The 23,438-nt window shown below is 47.3% G+C and overlaps 1 protein-coding gene and 1 long non-coding RNA gene across 2 annotated transcripts in view; one reads left to right on the top strand and one right to left on the bottom strand.

Moving 5' to 3' along the window:
- LOC144094532 (uncharacterized) overlaps positions 1-7,332 on the top strand; it is a 40,709-nt gene extending 33,377 nt beyond the window's left edge. Inside the window, exon 10 of the mRNA XM_077628446.1 lies at positions 7,120-7,332. Coding sequence (XP_077484572.1) covers positions 7,120-7,290 — 171 coding nt within the window. The 3' untranslated portion in view covers positions 7,291-7,332. The remainder of the gene's footprint in view (positions 1-7,119) is intronic.
- The window catches only part of LOC144094533 (uncharacterized), a 19,192-nt gene extending 4,915 nt beyond the window's left edge, over positions 1-14,277 (bottom strand). Inside the window, exons 1-4 of the long non-coding RNA XR_013306517.1 lie at positions 14,232-14,277; positions 6,572-6,604; positions 4,675-4,707; positions 4,357-4,383 (exon numbers count right to left, since the gene is read on the bottom strand). This is a non-coding gene — a long non-coding RNA (uncharacterized LOC144094533). The remainder of the gene's footprint in view (positions 1-4,356; positions 4,384-4,674; positions 4,708-6,571; positions 6,605-14,231) is intronic.
- Between the last annotated feature and the right edge of the window lie 9,161 nt (positions 14,278-23,438).

Raw genomic sequence — 23,438 nt, 5'->3', positions numbered from 1 at the left:
ATAATTAGCAAAGGAGCTGGCCTTGAAATGGCTATTCGCCCATAAAAGGCGGACAATACCACGTGCACGCAAAAGCCTACGGCTGGTATATCGCTCACTTTGCTTCATTCCCGAGTATTGTACTATCGGCGTCAACTGAAATGGGTTCGAACAGCGGAGCGCGCGGCCAAAGGTTCATTTTACGCCGTCTGCCTGTCGTCATCTGGGATAGACGCGGTATAGCTTTGTTCCTGTTTTCGTTGACGTTCGTTTTATCGCTTTGCCCCCGGAGTGCCACGTTCGTACTTTCCATTGATCTCATAGTTTGGCTTAGCTGGCTGCAGCGGCTGTAGCCCGCGTGGGTGAAGCGAACGCTCTCAGCTTCCCGGCCTGCAGCACTTTAGTTTTGTTTCTGTCATCGCCCGGTTACCACCGTCTGGTTGCGATGCTAACATGTGCTAATTGTGAAAAACACCGACCAGGTGGCGGTTGGTGTCCAACCTGGCCTTTGGTGAACCGCTTGCTTCTCGCAGTGAACAAAGCTTATCGCTGTACTGCCGCCAGAAATGTAGCGCTCCATTGGAAAAGTGGAAAAATGAACGTCAAAGATAACAGAAGCAAAACTATGGCAGACCGGAAGAACGTGCCTACCTCTGATGACGACAGACAGACGGCGTAAAATGGAGATTTTGCCGCGCGCTCCGCTGTTCGAATTTCACTTTTTGCCGCCAGCACACATCACAGAATACAACTAACCGATTATAATTACACCTGCTTCATTTGAATTGTAACTAATTTCAGTGCTCGATTAGAGCCCGTGAAAAGCATTTGAACAATTACAGCAAAGTGATCAATTACTATTACCTTATTTTTCACCCATCTTTTGTGAGCATACCAGAAGTTTACACGGACGAGGATAAGCTGGAGCGGTATCCTTTATGTGTAGTCTGTTGCAGTACACACGTTGGCAATTTCACCTGAAGTTGGTTTTCGAACTGTAAATCGGTATGTTTAACGCACTAATGTTAAAGGCCCCGTGCCAGAAAAACATTGCGTCAGTGTTGACCTGCGGCATGGCCGAAAACCGACCGGTTCGTAACTTCACAAACACATGACCTCGCGCGGGTAATTCAAACACCCGTATGCGATCACACTCTTGCTGCCTGTATATACAGGGTGTGTCACGTAAGGTTTTACAAAATTTAAAAAATTTGCTTTTTTCAGTTAGAAAAGCGCTTTCTTCGGCGTGACATTGTCAGCGGTGTAGTACATCAGGATACAACTAAGATGTTCTAAGTAGCAGGCTGATAAATTAATCGTGAATAGTGAACGTTTTAACTGTTACTTTTAGGCTCCTTAATTACTGAGGGGCATGTTGCCCACTGTATTTACTATCCCCATCAGTTTTTAGAATTTCGAAAACGCGGTTACCCTCGGAGCTGTGGCCCAACACGTTTTGGCTACACTGCGCAAAATACATGCGCTTTCGAGAAGCTTGCAGGCAAAGCAATCTCTTCAGTGCACGCAACTCGTCGAAATAGCCAAAAATGTTTTGGCCACAGCACCGAGGGTAACCATGTATACGAAATTCTAAAAACGGATATCAATATTAATTACTGTAGGCTACACGCCTTTCAATAATTAAGGATTCTAAAAGTAACAGTTAAAAAATTAACTATTCAATATTAGTTCATCAGTGCGCTAGTTAGCACATCTTAGCTGTATATTGACGTACTACACCGCCGACAATGATGTGCCGAAAAATGTGCTCTTATAACCCAAATATCTATTAAAAAAATGTGTAAAGTCTTAGGTGAAACACCCTGTATATGCTGCTCCATCAAAGCGCGGGACCGGCACGGTGAAGGACAAATTGGCGCTAGCGTGCTTGACATTAGATCGCATCTGTCCGGCGGAACGTTTCCATCCGTCGCGGAGTCCGTCGAGGGGCGCTGCGATCCTGTTCGTCTGCAGAGAAAGCGGAGCCAGACCAGTCATTAATTTAATGGCCAGGGTACGCTGTCTGCTCACTCTCCGGTGGGAAGGTTGTAATGACGCCGCAAGGCCACGTTATGTAGCTGGCCCACCTACCTACTAGGTGGCTCTCTGAGGCCGCCTGCCAGATTCATGCACTTGATTTCTCGCTCACAACGCCGGCACCGGATTTTCTGGTTAACGGGGCCATTCACGCCGTCGCGTTAAACTAATTGGATTACTGATACCGTTACACTCTACAAACAGTAATCAATGCATTATGAAGTTCGAAGAAATATAATTTTCTTATGAGTAATATATTACATGTGACACGTGACGTGCAAGTCTGGTCCTATAATTCAGCCTGTATATTGCCGCGAATATTTGCAGTGTGTTCGTTTTTCAAATCTGAAGCCACATCACTTTATAGCTTTTTTTTTGCTACGCAAGACGCGACTAGATTTATCTCGATTGATCGCAGCCAGGCAGAGCTGATTCTACGTTGTTCCGGAATGTTCTAGTAACTTTGCGCTCTTTATCTCGAAAGTTCGCTATCAGCTTTAAATTGAGCATGGCCGACAGCGGCCGGCATTCTGTTCGACGACCGCCGAGCACGCTTGTCGCTTCGCCGCCGCCGAGTGATTCAGTCCATTTTGGGTGCAAGTCAGCCCAATAAACAGTTTTCTTTTAGAAGCCCCTTTCGTCCGCCTTCATCGCTGCTTCGACTGCCGTCACTACTACGTGACATCTGGTGGAGGTGCTGGGTGGTCCTTACTGCAGCGGCGTAGGTCATGGCCTGGGGTTCTGTGGCCGTCGGGGTGCCAAGTGCCTGTTGCACTTCTTCCCGTACCACGTCCATCAGATTCGCTGCTTGCGGCTGTGGGGAGGATGGCAGTAATCGGCGTAGCTCCTCTCGGATGATTTCGCGGATAACTTCCCGCAAGCTGTCGCTAGTGGTGGCCGGCGTGTCCGAACGGATTGCACAGGCAGAAAAGGACGATTGTACTGCCGAGCTCGGACGTCGAGGGTCTTCTCAATCGTGCAGGCTTCTTGCATGAATTCCTCGACTGTTTTTGGCGGCTGGCGGACGAGGCTTGCAAAGAGTTGTTCTTTTACGCCGCGCATTAAAAACTGAACTTTCTTTTCCTCGGTCATCCCGGGGTCGGCGCGGCGAAATAGGCGCTTCATCTCCTCGACGTAACCGCGGACGGGCTCATTCGGAAGCTGGATCCTGGACTCGAGGAGTCTTTCGGCTCTTTCTTTCCTCACGACACTGGTGAATACCTTCAATAGTTCTCTCTTGAATAGCTCCCATGTCGTAAGGGACGACTCGTAGTTTTCGTACCACGTGCGTGCGGAGCCATCCAATGAGAAGAACACGTGTCCAATTTTTGCCGCACCATCCCACTTGTTGAATGACGCCACGCGCTCAAATTGATCCAACCATTCTTCAGGGTCTTCGCCTAGGGATCCATTGAAAGTTGGCGGCACCCGCGGCTGCTGCAGTATGATCGGTGTCGACATCTTCGGCGAGGTTGCGGTGCTCGTAGCCGCGTCTTTTCGCTGTCTTGTACGGTCCGGCAGTTTCCCGAACTCAGGCTCCTCTCCTTGGAGACGTCGGCTGGCTCGCTGAGCTGCTGGCTCGTCCTGGGGTGCGAAGCGCTCAGGGCTGGCTTCACGACTTGAAGGGGGCGTCCGGAACATGGAAGGCTACCCCGCACCTCCACCAGATGTCACGTAGTGGTGACGGCAGTCGAAGCAGCGATGAAGACGGACAAAAGGTCTTCTAAAAGAAAACTGTTTTTTTTCGGGGCTGACTTCCACCAAAATGGACTGAATCACTCGGCGGCAGCGAAGCGACAAGCGTGATGGATGGATGGATGGATGGATGGATGGATGGATGGATGGATGGATGGATGGATGGATGGAATGATGGAATGATGGAATGATGGATGGATGGAATGATGGAATGATGGATGGATGGAATGATGGATGGATGGATGGATACGGCTGAACCCCCTGGCTCAAGCCACCTAGCCATGAATTACGAAATTACCACTACGTGACAATATAAAGCTCCGCAATGGGTATTATTGAGCGGTTTCCTCCTTTGCGTTTTGGGAATGCTTCAAGTGGAGGTCTATTGAACTCCACGAAGTCTCTGTAGCGGCAAAAGCCGCCCCCCCTCTCCCCTCCCCCTTCTCCACAACTGGAGATGTTGAATTTTCGTATTAGAGCTGATAGTTTGGCGAAACACCTGTTAATTTAGTCTCCGCAGAAATGCTGCCGCTGGAGGCGAAGAGCGCCAGTCGGACGCCGGTTATGAGAACATGCCTGCGCAAGGTCACGCAGAAGTGATCGCGTTTACGAGCGCCGATTCAGGCCTGACAGAAGTAGGCTTACCTTCCTGAGCAGCTAGGAAGCCAGAGTCTGAAAGACATGAATAAGCGCCGTTGATGCGCGTGGAACATATGCACATGTACAACAGGCTGCTTCCTCCAACTGTGTTGTCTTTAAATATAAAGTCATTTGGAGAAAAGAAATGAGAATCGAACAGGAGACGTCCAGTTGAAAAGTGCCTTATTGAGGAAGGGATAAGCAAAGCGGAGTCGTACGAATGTATGAGGAGCTATAAAGGAACCTGTCAGGTGACCTGTTAGTAAAAATTACGTTTTATAAGGGCGTTTAAATGAGTACAAAAAATAGAAAGTGATTCCTTACGTTCGGTTGCGACCAGGAAGTCTTCCGTGAGAACTTAGAATTTGTAGTTTTCAGAAAAATAACGATATTTGTTACAATCTTGAAAAAAGTCATGAAAAAATATAAACCCAATACATATTTCCTGTGTCACAATATATAGCTAGTGAAGTTTGGTACAAGAAACATATTTTATGGCAAAAATGGTTGTCGCATTGCACTTTGTTTTGTTCTGAGAACTATCCAGATACTTCGAGCACAGATGTAATTATTCACAATTTTAAAGATGCCATTTTAGCTGCTATGGTTGCTTTGCTGTATTGAGTACGTTTTGTGCGCAACTGGGCCTTTTCTCGGTTTGGGTGCGTTATGAGGCAAACGCTGTAGGTAAACATAAAACTCCACTGCAGCTGTAAAGAAATGACCCGACCCAGTCTTTATAGCCTCAATGAGGGCGATACTGCCGCTTACAGTAGTGAAGAGTACGTATGTTTCTAAGCCGGAAAGAGTGACGATTTTTTTTTTTAAGAACGACCACCAGGTAGAATACCCTATGCCGCTGATACACAGGTCCCCTCTGAAAGTGGCTGTGCTCTCATGAAAAGTGACACTTCGACTTCACAGGCGTGCCACGAAGTTGCTGAAACATGCGTAGTGGTCTGATCGGTACACGGGTCGGCATTTAGGGAACCACGGTACTCGACTGCAAATGAGTAGTAGTAGTAGTGGTAGTCCTTATTTGGGGGGACAAAAATTTACAGAATTTGTTCTTGTTGGGTAGGCTAAAGGCGGTTTCCCGCCTGGCGCCTGACGAGGGCATCCCACCCTTAACAGCAGTGGCAACCAATTGCAGGATTTGTTTGAGAACAGTACTTGTAATACATCCATACTTGTATTACAACACAACCAAGTCATGATAGCGTAACTGTAGGTACTCTACATATTGAGCATATATGTATAGCATATTTGAGAGAGAGCACAAAAACACAATAGGACAAAAAATAAAGAAAAAATGCCTGCTTATGCACATCATAAAGCAAATAAATCAATCAGATGAAAAGTAAATGGGAATATACCTCTAAATGCGTTTTACACGTTCAGAATATTTGTCTTTGTACAAAATAAAATAGGATACATATGGCATAAGAAAGTTCCACCGATATCTCCACAAGATACATTGCTTCAATGTTTTCTTGATTTTGTGTTATGACGGATTTGCCGATAGGATTTCAGAAATGGCAGCATATCGATTCAGTAGGTTTGGTATTTGTGTGCATAACCTGTGATCTCCATAGTTTGTACGTGAACTGGGCATTTGTATTGCATCTTGCATAAGTTCATATGGGGTAGATTTTTTACTGTATTTAACTTGAAATATTGAGTGGTCCGACATATACTGACGCATTATTTCTAGGGATAATTTATATTTCATTAGCTTACTAATGTCCAGTATAGAGTTAGTATTGAAATGTGGCGAGCAATTTTCGTTTTCGGAATGATTCCAATAGCACGTATTGAACGATTTTTGAGAGGCTGCAGAGGAGTGAGGTTTCTTTTGCGGTGTACTAGACCATACAAGAAAGCAGTATGTTAAACGGGAATGGAACTGGGTGAAGTATATTTGTTTTGTTACCGATATTGACAAGTTGTATCTTAACCTATTTAATACGCGTACAACGCGGGAGAGTTCAATTCAGAGCACATCAATGTGCTTGTGCTAGAGTAAGATTTCAAGTAATATTCCTCTCTCGCCACTTTAACAACGCAGCGACTGCTAACCTGGAACAAGCACTCCATATGAGCATTGAGGGGATGGAGCAATGAACGCTCAAATGAACAACATCGAGTCTCAATATTTCCAGGGACCAGAAAGAATCACTACTCTGTTAAGATAGACGCATGGCTGGTTGCACAAGCTTACCTGGTGGATCGGCGGAGCTGTGTTTGACCTTACCTTGTGGGAGACAGAAATATGGATATATAGCTGCGCGATTCATTTTGTGGAGGTAGACTTCAAAGGATTAACGAAAAATATTTAAAGTACAAATGCATGCGTGATTCTGGCACAGGTAGTTAACAGGTGACCGAAAATGCGAGATAATTTTTTGACTTACTGAAGCAATAAGAGGAAATTTATCACTAGTATAACCCTCCTGCACAGTTCAATGATCCGGCGTCACCGGGAGGCCAGCCGTTTGATCCCGAACCCTGTTTGATCCGAAACCTGTTTTGATTTGAAATTTCCTCAACGAAAAACTTGTTCATGTGCCGTTAAATTTAACTGCTGCGATAGTGTGTGCACAGTACACCATTAATGCGGAAAAATCCCCGGACGACTCATAGCTGCGTCGTACGGCATTTTCTGTGCTGTGCGTGCCGTTGTGTTACTGGCGGCAGGACACTTCATAGAATTGAAGAAGGGCTACTCGAATATGCATTATTCTAATGGCTCATGATTCTTTTTTTCAGTCATGGAACGCCCTCACAACAAGTGGCTTCCTGCATGCACTGCTCACCGCAAAGCTTAAGCAGCCGCCGGTACACGAATATCTCGACGGGCTTCGAGCTTTTCGAATACGCGAGTCGCACCACCGCATCCACTTTGTCGGCATAACACTTAATGTGACCCTTCACGCTTGACACTTAATAAACAATAGTACCCTTAACCTCGGCAGTTTTCTGCCGTTTTGTTAGTAGCCGACGAGCGGCCTCAGACTATCGTTTTTAGTTTAGCTGCTGGCGAACGTTCAGATTTGGAAAAAGGAGAGGCTCTCATTCGTTATTGCCAGTTTGGGGCCGCATCGGTCCTTTCACATGCCTACAATAAAAGGCACTGGAGCTCTAAATGCATCATGGCTGGCAACGATTACTACAAACTTCTCGGTGGTGGTCTACTGACTGTTTGTTAGGCAGTTATAACTTACTGGCGTTTAGAAGTTCACAATAAAATTACCAAAAAATAGTTTGGAGGAAAGGTAAGGGCGCAGTGACTGCCTCACTCCTCGGTGGACACCTCAACGTCGTTGTGAGGGAAGGGAAGACGGAGGGAGTGAGAGAAGGGAGAGAGAGAAACAGGTGCTGTAGTGGAGGGCTCCGAATAATTTCGACCACCCGGGGATCTTTAATGCGCACTGAGGGTTGGCAACCTGGGGCCGAGGAGCGCGGATGTGATTCACGTCGGCTCCGGAAATTCTGTCTCGTTGTGCCAGAAACGTTTATCGGATGTTGGATTCAATGATACCTTGTGCATGGGAACACGTCAGGACCACGTGGATACCAAATTTGTTACTGTGAGTGCAACCGTTTGTCTGTTGCTATCGATTTTGTGCGGACCGCCTGGGACGCGCTAGGCGTCCGTTAGGCCTAGCCCATCTTCGGCCGGAGACGCCGGCCCGGAGGCCCCTGCGCCGCCGGTCAACCGCCGATTCTGTGGACCCACCATGTCGATGGAGGTGACCGTCGAAGGTACGGACCTGGATCCGGAACATTATGACAGCAGCTGGGTCAAAGTGCTCCAACGAAAGGTTGAAGCGAAACACCAACGGAAGCTTCTCGAAGGTTCCAAGGAGAACGCCAAGGTGGAGACGCGCCGTGTCGGACGCGGGGAAGCCGGATACAAAATTGCAGGTGGGGCCGTTTTAGGCCCTACCAAAGCGGTCCGGAGGAAAGCGGCTGAACGATCGATCGCTATGAATCTTCCGAGATTCCCGGATGAAGGCATCAAGCTGATTCTTAGGCCTCGTGAAGGTCTGGGCGTGATTAAACGCACGTCGGGCCCGCTGATCAGTCAGGCCCTCGCCAAGGCTGCCGGACTCGGCTGGTCGGAGCAGGACTCATGGTGTGTAAACGGAAAGCAAGGTACGGTGCTCTTTCATTCCTTGGACTTTAACCGAGGCGTGAAGGTAGCTGCAATTCGTTGCTTTAAACTCGACGACAACGAGCACGAAGTTGTGGCCAATATGATCGCACCGGAGGATTGCGGGCGAGGGGTAGTCCACGGGATCTCTGAGAGGTTCACGGAAGAACAGTTGCTGAAAGCACTGAGAAAGGATCCGAAGAATCCAGACGTCGCTGGAGTGCGTCGGATGGGCAAGACTTCTACTATTATTATCACCTTTCTGGAAGCTGACGTTCCAAGGTTTGTCAGGATTGAAGGCATGCTCATGCCCTGCTGGTTGTTCAAAAAGAGATATGAAGTCTGCTTCAGGTGTGGAGAACTTGGTCATCGCTCCGATGTGTGCGACAGTGAAAACCCAAAGTGTCGTGGCTGTGCGGTGGTGTCGCCGGCCGAAGATCATCAATGCGTTCCCAAGTGTCGCCTATGTGGAAAAGGCCATCTGACGGGTGACAAGCATTGCAAGGAACTCTTCCGTACGCCATACGTAATCAAGAAGAAACAGTGGGAAGCAAAGTTAGCTGCCGAGGAGGAGGCCAAGAAGCAGCAGCAAGTCCGTTTCAGTCGTAGAGATGGCCGCAGTGCGTCCCACGAGCGACCCTCGAGCCATCCGAGGTACCGTTCCGCTTCGTTTCCTCGCCTGCAGCCGCCTTCGTCCAAGACGACGACGGAGGGCTCTCGATTGAAGCAACAGCAGCAGCAGCAGCAGCACCAGCACCAGCAGCAGCACCAGCAGCGGCAGCACCAGCAGCGGCAGCAGCAGCAGCAGCACCAGCAGCAGCAGCAGCAGCAGCAGCGGCAGCAGCAGCAGCAGAAACAGCAGCAGGCGTCAAAAGTGGATTGTGTAAGTAGTGTCTCTCAGGACTCAGATGAAGTCAAGGCTCTCAAAGACCAGAACCGATTATTACAAGCGAAAGTTAAGGCGCTGCAGGAACAGGTTATGGCGATAGGCAGGACTTCGCAGCCGATGAATGATGTAACGCAGCCGGGGCAGCTGCCGCGGAAGGAGCAGGCAGAGCTCCCTAGGGAAAGTCCTCCAGCAACAAAAAAGAAGAGAGGTTCAGAGGAGGATCTTGAAACCCGTATACAAGGATTAGAAAGACGACTCAATAAAAAGGAACAGGATGATCAGATTTTTCAACAGCAAGTTATGGCCGCTTTGGAGCACCTGAGGGCTGCTATGGAACAGCTGCGCGCCGATATGGCAAGCAGAGACGAGAGAATTCAGTGGGTATATCAGGAAATTATTAACCTTCAAAATGGCTCTGCGTCACCGTAGACATACCATTTGGCAGTGGAACTGTAGGGGCTTCGGTCGCAAACGCGCGGTACTCCAGACTTTTTTGATGAGCAGTGACAAACCCGAAGTAATCGCGTTGCAGGAGTGCGGTAAGCACGCCAAGCTGGCGAGTTACAAATCGTACGTAGGACGAGGTGACAACACGCGAGTAGCCACTCTCGTCAAAAGGAATATAACGGTGTTGCAGCATGATACCGGGACTACAAATCTGGACCATATTCTGATTGAGATAATCTCGCAAAAGAGGAAACTCAATAGTCTGTTCATTCTAAATGTGTATAGCCCGCCACGCCAAAAAAGTCCTTGCGGCTTCGATGAGCTCTTCGCGAAAGCGCGCGTGATCTCGAAGGGAGGGCCCCTTTTGATAGTCGGGGACTTTAACGCGCATCACCCGGCATGGGGGTATAAGTACACGCAGGTAAAGGGACGCGAACTATGGACTAGTATTCAGCAGAATGGCCTAGTGCTTCTGACGGATCCCCTAAGACCTACCCGTCAGGGCAACAGTGTTTCGACAGACACGTCCCCGGACTTAACTCTAACCGGAGGCCGCATCTCTGCCACCTGGTGCAACACGGACGAAAACTTGGGTAGCGATCATAAAATTATCGAAATTGTAGTCGACAACGGACCACCGGTTGCCCGCACCAAGAAGGTGGCTTCGGTGAACTGGGAGGCTTTCCGAAATGGCCGCACGGGGCAGGAGGAAGGCATAAGCAACATTGATGACTGGAGTAAAAATGTCCTTCAGTCGGTCCGCGAGGCAACCGAGGAGGTAGAGGTTGACGAAGAAGTCCAGGGAGTAGATCGTCACATGGTCCGTCTCTGGCGCAAGAAGAAGGACCTTGAAACGCGGATTGCGGACAAGAGGGGGAACAGGAACTTGCGAAGACAATTGGCCTTGCTTAACAAGGAAATCGAAGAGTACGCGCTCGTTTTAACAAGGCAAAACTGGAACAACATTTGCGACCAACTGGACCGAAACATCGGGAAGGCAGGTACGTGGCACTTGCTTCGGCATCTTCTAGATCCGGACAAGTCCAAACTGGAGGCCAGGCAACAACTTCACCGGCTAGTACATACATTTGACGGGACCACGGATACGCTCATATCCCAAGTCCGGGACCGGTACTTGAGCTGCGCGACGGGTACAGCTGAACCGCTACCAGATTACGGGGGGCAGGAAAACCCGGACTTAGATAAACCGATAACGGTTGCCGAAGTCCGGGCAGAAATAAACAGATTGAGGACCAGGACTGCCGTGGGTCCGGACAAGGTCAGCAACCGAATTCTAAGAAATTTGGACGACACGTCGATCCGACATCTCGCTGCCTTTATGCAGGAGTGTTGGGAAGCCGGTCGACTGCCGACAGCATGGAAGGACGCGAACCTTGTGTTCCTCCCGAAGCCGGGAAAACAGCCGGGTTTCGAGCACCTGCGTCCCATTTCGCTCACGTCGTGCGTGGGCAAACTGATGGAACATGTGATTCAGACCCGGCTGAACCGATTTTTTGAGGACAAGTGTTTATATCCAAATACCATGATTGGATTTAGACCGCATTTGTCGGCATGTGATGTCATGCTGCAGCTAAAAGAACAGATAATAGAAAATCCAACGCTAGACACCAGGGTGATCGTTGGTCTAGACGTGTCGAAAGCTTTCGACAACGTGAAGCACTCGGCCATTCTGGAGGGTCTGGCTGCGTTAGACGTGGGTGTTCGTACCTACAACTACATACGCGATTTCCTTACAAACAGAACGGCATCTATAAGCATGGGGGGTAACACACTGACGGGTATTCAACTGGGCAACAAGGGCACACCGCAGGGATCGGTGTTGTCCCCGACCCTGTTTAATATCGCCATGCTTGGCCTCCCCGCACAACTGGACAAAATTCCGGGGCTGAACCATACGTTGTACGCAGATGACCTGACTCTGTGGATGTGCAGGGGCAGTGATAGCCAAATTGAACTGACGCTTCAAAGAGCTATAGATGTAACAGAAAAATACTTAGAACCAATCGGTCTCAGGTGCTCGGCCGAGAAATCGGAAGCGCTATTTCTCGCGCCCATGCGGTCGCCACAGCGTCGGCGCATAAAGCAGGACGGACCGTATAACGCGGGAATCACACTCAGGGTCAACGGTAATGTAATTCCAGCGGTGGAAAGCATTAGGGTTCTAGGATTACGAATTCAGGCGAACGGCAGGAACTCGGAAACGATTCAGAGACTAGAGGCTAGCACCAGTCAAACTTGCCGACTCCTAAAACGAATCGCTAACAAACATGCGGGTATGAAAGAAGCTAACCTCCTTAGGCTAGTGCAATCTTTTATAATCAGCAGGATAGTCTACGTGGCACCTTATTTGCGGCTTTACCAGGCGGAAAAGGACAAACTGGATGTTTTAATCCGTAAAGGGATAAAAACAGCACTAGGTTTACCACCCTGTGCGCCAACAAAAAAGATTTTGAGTCTAGGGGTTTCGAATACCCTCGAAGAGCTCATTGAGGCTGCAAGGACCTCGCAGTATCAGAGACTTTTACGCAGTCGTACTGGTCGCAGCATTCTGGAGAAGCTGGGGCACGAGCCTCGAGCGTGCTCGAGACGTACGGACCTGGTTCCTAGACAGGTTAGGGACAAATTAAAGATACCCCCACTCCCCAAAAACATGCATCCCATCTACCATGAGAGCCGGAGGAAGGAAAGAGCAGTAGCGTTGCAAGCCCGCTTTCAGGGCAGACAGGATGTCTTGTATACGGATGCCGCACAATGCACAAACAGTTCGGGGCACATTTCGGTAGCCACTAGGGAAAACGGAGGCCCGGTAGCGTGCTGCAGCACCAGACACTCGACAGTAACGGAGGCGGAAGAGTTGGCCATTGCGCTGGCTCTAACTCAACAACAGGTTAAAATTATCGTGAGTGACTCAAAATCAGCAATTAGAAACTTTGACGCGGGCTGCATTTCAGCTATAGCAGCACGAGTGTTGGCCGGCAGTCCACCACCGGCAGAACTGGTAGCGCTCATCTGGACACCCGCGCACCAAGGGTTGAGGGGAAACGAGAAAGCGCACGCACTGGCCCGAGGATTAGCTACTTTCCGGGATCCCAGTGGCGTCTTGTGCACAACCCCTTCCCCCTCGCGCGATGAGGAGCTCCTACAGTTCGAAGACGACCTTAACACGTATCAGGAAATCCTAAACCATTACAAATTAGGCCGAGCGGTACTTCCAAAAGCAAGTAATCAGCTAACCAAAAACGAAGAGGTTGCGTGGCGCAAGCTCCAAACCGGAGTATTCCCTAACCCTCAGCTTTATAGCAAGTGGCACCCTGAGATTTTCAGCCCCAGGTGCAAACGTTGCGACGGCATAGCGGACATGATCCATATGGTATGGACATGTCCGAGCTTTGGACAACTTGACCGAACAGATGAGTCCTGGGAGGCACTGCTTCACAACGAGGACGAAACTAAACAACGTGAAGTCATCCGTCTCGCCCTTGCCGCTGCTGAGATCCAAGAGATCCCGGTCGACGGCTGAGGGGGAGGACATGGCTGGGACCGAGCGGCGCCTCGGATACCCATCATCCTTTTGACGGGTGCTAATAAATGTTATTTCTCTCTCTCTCTTAATGCGCACTGACATTGCACTATAAACGGGCGCCTTTTTCATTCCGTTTCCATCGAAACACAGCCACCGCGGCGGCGGCAGAAACGCGCAACACATGGGAAGGAAAGCACATTTTTCTTTGTTCAGTTTCTGTGTGCCGTGTTAGGGCTGCAAGTTTTAAAAGGTACGATAACTTCACGGTGGCGACATTATATTGGTGTAGTGTTCGATATGAAGCGCGTCGCAGTTAAGTTGAAATGTAGTGGCTAGTTACGCCATTGCAAAACTCGTGGTTTGCCGCAGTTAGAATTCTAGACGAACCAATGAACTGTAGCTTCTACAGAAGCCCCACTGTTCTTCGTCTCTTCGTTCGCTGCACAACAAGTGACGTTCGTAGCATACCGAGAGGGAAATCGAAACGACATCTAGGGGAGCTGTTTCACTGATCAGCAGTTTAATAAAGGTTTGTTCTTCGCCACAACCAGCGAACGGACGTAAGAGATTGTTTCATTATCTTGCGACCGATCCTATCGTTACCAGGAAATTTTCTGTTGTTGTTTATAACTTGTTTCTTCGGCCCACTGAAAGAAATTAGTTTTGCCACTGAAAGCAATTGTTTCTGAGACAAGCAAAACACTATCTGATGGGCTTAATTAGAAGCTGAATGCTTTGCAGGCACCGCAACTGATGGACAGTATTGGGCATATAAGGTGATAAATGCGTGCGATTTTCAGCCATAGTAAGGACACAGAAATAGCAGAGTGCTTAAAGGTAGGAACCTTCCAGACGCCAGATACTTGCCGTGAGGGTTGGGTTGTGCGATTTTGTTACCTGTCAAGAATAAAGCGAAACAAGAATTTCTGTTGAAAAGAAAACTCATGTAAAAGTAGAAGTGAAATTTGGTAGGCCCAGAGACTGCATAAAATATGGAATCTACAAATTACGCTTTATCTTTTCGATTAATTGTGAGTGCCCTTGAAAACTGATTCCATGGTCCTTATCGCGTAGTGGACATTATTTTAGAATTGGTTCTGTTAACGAATGCATGCTATGCAAGAATGATTTTGGATACAATAACATAGAAAGATAGCAGAGTTACGCCAGATTTAAAGCGCATCAGATTAGTTATGACGACGCGAGCTGAAATGAAAACTTTGGGCGAATAGCTTAGGTAGCCCGGAAAGGAATACTTTTGAATCCAATTTTCTCGGCGACAAATGCGCCCTTTGCTGCCGGACAAACGTTGTATGGAGTTGTCCTCAGTGTCCCTATAAGATTCGTGGCTAGTTTGTGAACGCTCCCTCAAAGGTATCACTGGTCTTCCACCCAGATGATTCAAGATTGTTGACTGCAGTCATGACTTTCAGGCTATGAGGGACGCCGTACTGAAGGGCTCCGGAAATTTCGACCACCTGGGGTTCTCTAACGTGCACTGGCATCGCACAGCACACGGGCTTCTAAAATTTCACCTTCACTGAAATTCGACCACCGCGGCCGGGATCGAACCCGCGTCTTTCGGGTCAGCAGCCGAGGGCCATAACCACTGAGCCAACGTGGCGGCCAGCCATGACTTTTAACTGATCTTTAAATCCCGCAAGCTGTTACTACAGGCTCCCGAGGGTAGAGGTTCATGCTGTGCAATTTGTGCAAGGATCAATTTTTCTGGTAACGCTTAAGAGAAATCGTGAGCCCATCGTCAACATGTTTAGTTCAGTTGCATGGGCAGTACGAAGCGATAATATTTCGTCTAACAGTGCTACTGCTGGCTTACTCTAGATGCTCAACATCAGAAGGAATGCGGGCTCACTCATTGTGCAAGCCCGGTGCTTGGCTGGTTCAGTGATTTCAGGCAGAAGAGCGAGGCGGTGGGTTAAGCTTGACGGGTTGCAGCTGTTCAGGCCTGCGTAATCTTGCCCTGCCACGCAGTAACCGTGTCGCACGCCGCGTATTCTTCTTCTCCTGTGGCCCTCATAGTAGCGTTGCTCGCATTCTTTTTCCTCTTCGCGTTCACATGGAAGCTCACCGGACAAGGCGACATGAAATTACCGATTCTTTCCAGACTATAGGTGAATCACGCATCTTGTTAATTTCCCGAAGTAAATTTCTGTGCTTGATTTGCTGGTAGCGTTTAACATAAGTGAGTGAGTTTGTTCTTTTCCGTGAACAGCGCTTCGCCTCCTATGTGCCAACGAGCCATTACGGTGGATGAATGAATAGATGGAGGGAAGATACGACTGGCCCCTTTCAAACGGGGTGGTGGCAGTTGCCGACATGCTCGGCTTTTTATTTATTTTTATTTAGCTGTGTTATGCATTTGTCTCAAAATTCGCTATTTTCTTTGAATACGTTTTCAGTCCTACATTTCTAACCATATGTCACCTGTCTGGTTTTGAGCCACCAATCTTCCAATCGCTTTTTGCTAACTTCAACCGCAGATTTATTTACATGACCATGGTTATCTCTAAACCATAGGGCCTCAGGGAGAGTGTCTGTGCCAGCATCGGCATCCTAATGACAACCATCACATTCGAGTTTGAGGTGTTCAATTGTTTTAACACATTTACCGCACGAAGCACATGTGTCATCTTCTTCGTTAAATTTCTTTTTGTAGCTGCGCGTTCTAAGACACCCCGACCTAGCTTGAAAGAGTAGGGCACTGCCTCTTGGCTTATCATAGAGTGATGCCTTCCTGATTCTCCTTTTGCAGTGTTGATATATTTCTACACTATTTATTTTCCATTCTGTTATTCCAGTTTTTACCTTCCGCGTTTTTTACCTGCCATTTATGCTCTTTCTTTCTCCGGCCTTGTGTCCTGCGTACTTCCTGGTTAGCTTCCTAGTTCTTTTCCGCCACTGTGAGTCAACGCTGTTTCTGTATAAGTATTTAAATACCTTATACAATTTAGATACCTTATAAAAATACCTTACCTGTCCACCTGTTATTGTACAGTTTCCTCAGGTGTTCTTCATATAATATTTTACTCTGAGTTTCTCGTGCTTCGAACAATGCCCAGCCCATATCCCCGTGTGCTGCCTCGTTTGTGGTTTTGCCGTGGGCACCTAGGTGTAATCTTCCAACAGCTCTCTAATTTAGTTCTAATCTCGACTGAACCTCTGCCCTTAAACACAGAACCGCATTCCCGAAAGTAAGCCCCGACACCATTATTTCTTTCCGAATGCCTCTCAGTACTTCATGTTGGTTGTATCCCCATAATGCTTTTAACCGTTTCCTTTATTCTTGGACCATGTTCATTAATCAGCTAGATTGGAATTTCGTCTATCCCTGCGGATGTGCAGTGAGGAATAGTGAGGCACATCCGCTTCCGCCGTTTTCCCATTTAAGACTGGCAAGTTCTAGGCTCCTTTCTATTATCCTGTCCTGTGTTGCTCCCTCATTTGGGGACACTGCCCCATCGCCGCTCCTGAATGACTCACTTATAACTGATGTAATATAATTCACGAGGCATGATCACAAAGCGCTTCCTATCGGTGGTTATGTTCGCGCAAACTGCCCATGTGTTGTAGTAGCCGTCTGCGAGATGGCAGCACCTAGTCCACGGGCAGCAAGCAGACGGCGTAACAGAACCGCCGAGCTCTGGGATATGCCGGCAGCCTCATTTCGCCTAGCCGCTAGTGATCTTATATCGAATTTAGCAGCGAAAGGCCTTGTGTATTGAGAATATGTGGTCCCCTGCATACCTAGGTATCTGCTCCCAGCGGTCACGTGTTCCTCTTTGTCAGCATGGAGCTCTATCGATGCGCCACAAGTCTGAATGCCAGTCGGTAGACTCACTGTGGGCTTCCTTCGTTTTTACCGACTAAAGGACAACATGGACGCGCTCCATACAAAGAACGGAACATTACTTCTATCTTATATTCCCCTACCTTGATCTCACTCTTCAGGTGTAGGGTAGCCAACCAGGCATTCCTGCCTTAGTGACCTTCCTGCCCTTCCCCTTCAGTGTGTCTGTCTCTCTCCCCCTCATTTTCTCTATAATGAGGCAGTCTCAACTAATTTTGGACTGCTCCGCTTCTCTCTTGGGAGGAGCTAACCTGTTTGCAGAGTACACGCAAATAGGGTTACCGTGTGCCGCACTAAGGAACTGTCTCTTCTCACTGAAGATATACTGGAGAAAGTTGTTTAGCTTTCCTTTGTAGCAGTATGTTTACACTCGGAATGATGCTAATGAATAATTAATTACTCCTGTTATTGTCTCTTCCCTCAATGCACGTGAGTCTCGGCGTGACCAAGGAAGTCCCTAATTAACTTTTTTTCTAAAGGCAAGCGCTTTGGAGTGCCGACAGTAACATTAGCTTTGGGCGAATCATCTTTATTTTTGCGCTCTGCACGTTTTTTGCTTTGTTATTGTTGTTGCCTCTGAAGCAATAGCACTAACCCACGGCGGGGATTGCCTCTCTACGCCTTGGTGCGTGCCTTGTGCGTTTTTTCTTTCTTCTTTTTGAGTTTTCTACCTTTCCCTTCTGCATTACGATCTTTAATTGCATTGTGTGCTGCTCACCCATTTTTACGTTGAGGACCCATAATTTTGTTCTTCACGCCTTGTTTTCCTTCGTGTTTTTTTGTTAGTGCGATCGAATCTTGCCTTATTTCTCTCTTTATTGTCCCTTTCTACATCTTTTCTCTTCTCTCACCTTTCTGGAGCAGGCAGGCAGAGTCACTGGCTTTGCAGGCAGGTTTTAATGTGCCCCCCTCTGGTGGCAGTTGTCAGCCCGCTACTTTTTATTGGGTCTTTATTAATGTGTTTAAAAACAATAAAAAGTATATGCTATCCAAGAGGTCAAGCTGCACGTGCGACTGGTACGCTGAAAATATGAATCAACGTGTATTGCAGAACCGCGAGACGAAGCTGTTTCGTCGGGAGCTTTTCAAAAAATGTGAAGCGTCAAGAGAATTCGTAACTCTTATTTGCCGGTGTTAAAAATCGACGGTTAATGAGACCAAGAGATCCAACTACCGATAAACGTTGGCGAAAAGAACAACACGGAATTCCACACATCATCCATGCGATGCTAGTGAAGACATGATGAATAACTAGTACTACGCGATAGCGTAAGGAGCCCGTTCTGCCAAAAACCTAGCGTCGTCCGTCGTCAGTCGGGAAAAATCCTGGATGTTTCAAGTAAAGCTATCGAAATGGGGGAGGGTCCAAATGAAGCCGAGATTGGCGAAGAGGTTCCTCGATTGGGGATACTTCAGAATATAGAAGCAATTCATTAAAAGAAACCAGCCTGCTTTGGGGGTCGGAACCCAGGCCCTCTGCGTGCGAGGCAGGCACGCAACGCGTATAGGCCACGAAGGGTCAAGGGAGCACCTGGAGAACGCGTAGTGGTATGTATGACTTAGTAACGTGTGTTTGATGAGCGTGTAGCGGCGCAGTATGTCGTGATTGGTATAGGTAACAGATAGTCGGTAATTGTGATTGTTGATCAGTATTCGGTAATATGACCGAAAATTGTGATTTTAATTGACGACCATGATCGGTGAAGTTATTGTGGAATGGTAATCAGTAATTATGATTGGTAATCGGTGATTAGTAATTGCTGATTGGTGATCGATAATTGTAATGGATAATTCGAATTGATACTTGGTAATTAACCTCTCTTTATTATTGGTAATTGACACTTGTGATTACGGAAAGTCTTTAATTGGTGAATTGTAATCGATAATTGTGAATTCCAAAAGCGTTGACTTCTCGCGGCGGCCGCCGCGGAGAGCAGGCCGAGGCGTCCCTCTAATTTTTTGAAGTGAATGCTCGCACCACTAGTGCAGTCTCAACAGCAACACATAAACAGAGAGATATAATGACTGGCCAGACAACAATCAGAGCAGTGAAACATGTTCAGAATAGTAAAATTTTCTCCTCCTTACTGCCGACATCCGATAAACGTACTCTAACATTTCGTCGATCGCGTTCCGTTCATAGTTTCTGTGAGGTGAATCATAAGCGCGGCAGTACTTGTAAGGAGTGCCGCTAAATATCTCTCAATTTTCAGTAATGGTTGGTTTGGTTTGGTTTATAGGGGTTTAACGTCCCAAAACAACTCAGGCTATGAGAGACGCCGTAGTGAAGGGCTCCGGAAATTTCGACCACCTGGGGTTCTTTCACGTGCACTGACATCGCACAGTACACGGGCCTCTAGAGTTTCGCCTCTATCGAAATTCAACCGCCGCGGCCGGGATCGAACCCGCGTCTTTCGGGCCGGCAGCCGAGCGCCATAACCACTCAGCCACCGCGGCGGGTAATTTTCAGTAATGGGGATTTGTCTTGAATGCCGAGTGTCTTATGAAAGCCGCTTTCTCGGCAGTACACGGCGAGGGACTCACGAGTTACGTTCAAATATATTGGGTTAAAATCACTAATGAACTACCACTGTTATCATTCATTGCTTTCATTGATCAGTGCACACCGGCAAGTCCGCAAATTTCTGGTAGAAATGTTAGCTGCCATTTCCCACCTTATGTTGTTGCGGTGTTGGGGTCTATGACGCATAAGAAATGAGAATGTCATGCACCAAAATCAAGTTGTGTGTGTTTTTTGCGCTGACAAAACCCAGATTTTCAGTTATAATGCTTGTAGAACATTAACAGTTTTCAAGAAATTAATGTTACTTGAAAAATATACAATTGCATGTTCTCCTAGAAGAAAGCTAAGGGGAAAATAATTGTGTCCGAGGTAAAACCGCGAGACTTGCCTTGTTCTTAGTTTCTGTGAACGTTAATAGTTATGCACATTGTCACGTGATTTACTTTATTTTCCTATTCACCGTAATCTTGATTAAAGAGCTGGGGAGGCGTTGCATCAGCTTCTCCCGTAGGTACACCAGTCACCTTACTGTTTCATCATCGTTTCCGTTAGGAGTGTCACCCTATTAGATGAAGGTTATTAGTCGTCTTCGCCGGCAGACTCAGGCAGATTGAGCAGGAAAGCGAATGGGCAGACCACTATAGTTACCATGCGGCTACCACCCAATTTTCTCAAAATTTAGAGCAAACCAGGCGATTGTTTATTCCCCTAAATACTTGGCACAACTTTCGTCCATTAAAAACGACTTTACGTTGCCTGTCCGGCGCTTCTTCAGCTGGCGCTTTTTTGCAATGCTTGGCGCTTATTCCGCGTGGCTGCATGAATGATGACTGTTGGTCACGTCCACCGTCCGCTCACTTGGATGAAACGCGCTTCCCGCGCCGAGGTGATTCCTCAAGGGCGGTTCACATGTAAGCGAATTGGCGAACAGAGCGAACAGCGGCGCGGCGCTGCGAAGCGGTTCGCGAGCTTTCGTTTCACATGCATCGCCGCTCCGCGTTTCCCACCGCTGCGAAAACCAATGTTGCTGGCAAAAGATATGCGCCTGCAACCGGTTTTGGTGGCCTGCAAACACAAAAAAAGCCTAATGTAAAAGCATTATTTTGTCTCTTTTCACAGTTTATTTAAATTTAAATAATTATATTTAATTATTACGTTTTAAGAATTAAACAGCACTTCATACAATTTCTTTCCTAAACAAAAGTTCGCACGTGCGGCGTACAAACTCGCGTGGCAACGCCGGGCCGTTGTTGGCTGAGATGCGGTGCTGCCGCGTCGCCGCCGCGAAAATTTCCAACTTGCCCGAACCTCGCCGCTCCAGCCGCTGGGGCTTCCTCCGCCGCTTGAGAGAGGGTGTATGCGCCGCTGCGGCGGAGTTCGCGAGCGGTTCGCTTGCATGTGAAACGGGCTTCACGGCGTCATCTGTCATTACCCAAGTTTTCTGAAACTGTTGGAGAAAGAAGCGGTTTGAAGCGCTTTCTTTTGAAGAATAGAGGCACAGATTTCTCGACGCATAATATACACCTGGCCGGCGTAGTGGCAAGAACACTGTGCACTATGCGTATGCACATGGTGTGTCTCTGCGACAACGTATTATTTGAATTCTGTGACCGGTCTTTTCGTTTTTCTATGCCTACAATTCTGGACCAAAGACTTTTGTTGCGAAAGCAAAACTACGCCATCCAGCGAGCCATTTCGTCTCTTCGCGCACTTCAGCCGTATGCCGTATGCCATGGCCGACGAACGACTTTGACCCGCCTTTGCCTAGCAACGCCGCAGCCGCGCTCCAACAGATGGCGCTGCCGTCGACGCCGCTGCCGTCGCCGCTCGCTCCACCATATGTGCTCCGCTGGGGTAGAGGGAGAGGAGGTGTCGCCTCGCGGGGTGTGTGCATATATATATATATATATATATATATATATATATATATATATATATATATATATATATATATATATATATATATATAGCAGACAAGGTAAAGGAAAATGAGGGGCTCGTTTGACAAACATAAGAAGGAAGCCAACAGCCACCTAGATTAAAGGGACACTGAGGAGAAATTGAAGTTGGCTTGTATCGATAGAATAGCAGCTCCTGATCACAAAAACGCCACTCTTACTGAAAACAAAGCTCTTGTAATGTAGAAAATAGCAAGAACCAAATTACAGGTGTCGCCGCCACACGCCAATTTCGCAAGTACAAGCGTGATGACTTCCTACGACAAGAGGCGCCACCTTGAAGGAATTTTCCTTACTTTATGGAAGCCACGAATCTCTGAGGCTGGCAAGAGAAGGTTGCGCACCGCACCGCACCGCTAGCAGTCAGAAATCACGGAGTCTGCGTTTACGTCACGTATCACGTCACTCCGTTCTGAGACGTCATAAGAGTTGCCGTGGCGTCATAAGAGTTCCCTGAGTTTGAATCAGAGCTGCGGGAAAAAACTTTTTCATTTTCGAATCCAAATTTCTTTGAAATAAATGCATTTTTCGCGCCCGGACAAGCGGCAACAAAGCCATGAAATGCCGAACTATCAGATTTTGCTAAGAAAAAAAAATTTGATAGAGTTCTCCTCAGTGTTCCTTTAATACTTCAATTAATCAGTTGGTTAAAAATCAATTATGAAGCAGCAGAAAAACAACCATGCCGCCTGTATATATATATATATATATATATATATATATATATATATATATATATATATATATATATATATATATATATATATATATATATATATATATATATGCGCTTTGCCTCAGTGGATTCTAGTCTTTATGGAGAGCGGGAAAGAGGCAACAACGAAAGAACGAAGCGAGGAATAGACAACGCGCTCAAGAGACACCAGAACAACGCGCCGCACGACTCAAGAAGCGTCGTAACGAAGATGCGGCCAAAAGAAGTCGTGCCACGTCCCGGAGTGACTCTTCAACGGCGGAAGCGACCGGTTTGAATTTTCGAAAGCGTCGGAATGAGACGCTGCGTAGACGACGTGCCGAGGAAACGAGGCTTTCGCAATTCAACTAGGGTTAACTAGAGCTAAACCACAGCCAATTTTTTGAGCGGGAAACCTTTTATGAGCGCAATTTTTCCATACAATGTAAGATTTTGCTATAACAAACAATATCCGCGAATCACCGGATGGCAGTCTTGATTTTTTTTCTATTAACGTTTTTGCTTTCGTCATAAGCGTGCCCCATTAGTTTTCTATGGGAGTCTTAGCAGTTCGATGCGGTCGATGGAAACGCTTTAAAATAAATATTTTGCTACATATTAGAAGAATGGACCATTGCCTTCAATATTTTCGTTAAAGTATTTTACAATTTTCAAGTTTTAAAAATTTCTGCACGAAATATTTGGACATGCGTTTATAGTTTCCATGCCGCGCTCTACGTTTCGAATCCACTGAGCTTTGCTTTAATATTATTTATATTCAAGCTTAAATAATTCATGTACATTCTCAGTAACAAGAAACAGATGCGTCAGATTTTTTTTTTACTTTCCATGATGTGTATATGCTTGGAAGAAGAGCTTAGGCTCATGGAGGTTTGTGACGAATGCTTCGCCGCGTACTTTTATTCTATTATATTTAGTCCGATTTCTGAGCACTTTGTCGGGTTACCTTCACTCTAGCGCTCATAGCAAAATTACCCTGAGGACTGT

Source organism: Amblyomma americanum, chromosome 6 (assembly GCF_052857255.1).
Source record: "Amblyomma americanum isolate KBUSLIRL-KWMA chromosome 6, ASM5285725v1, whole genome shotgun sequence".
In the NCBI taxonomy this organism is placed as follows: domain Eukaryota; kingdom Metazoa; phylum Arthropoda; class Arachnida; order Ixodida; family Ixodidae; genus Amblyomma; species Amblyomma americanum.
Note: the sequence above shows the minus strand (reverse complement) of the source record. Positions and strands in the feature narration are given on the sequence as shown.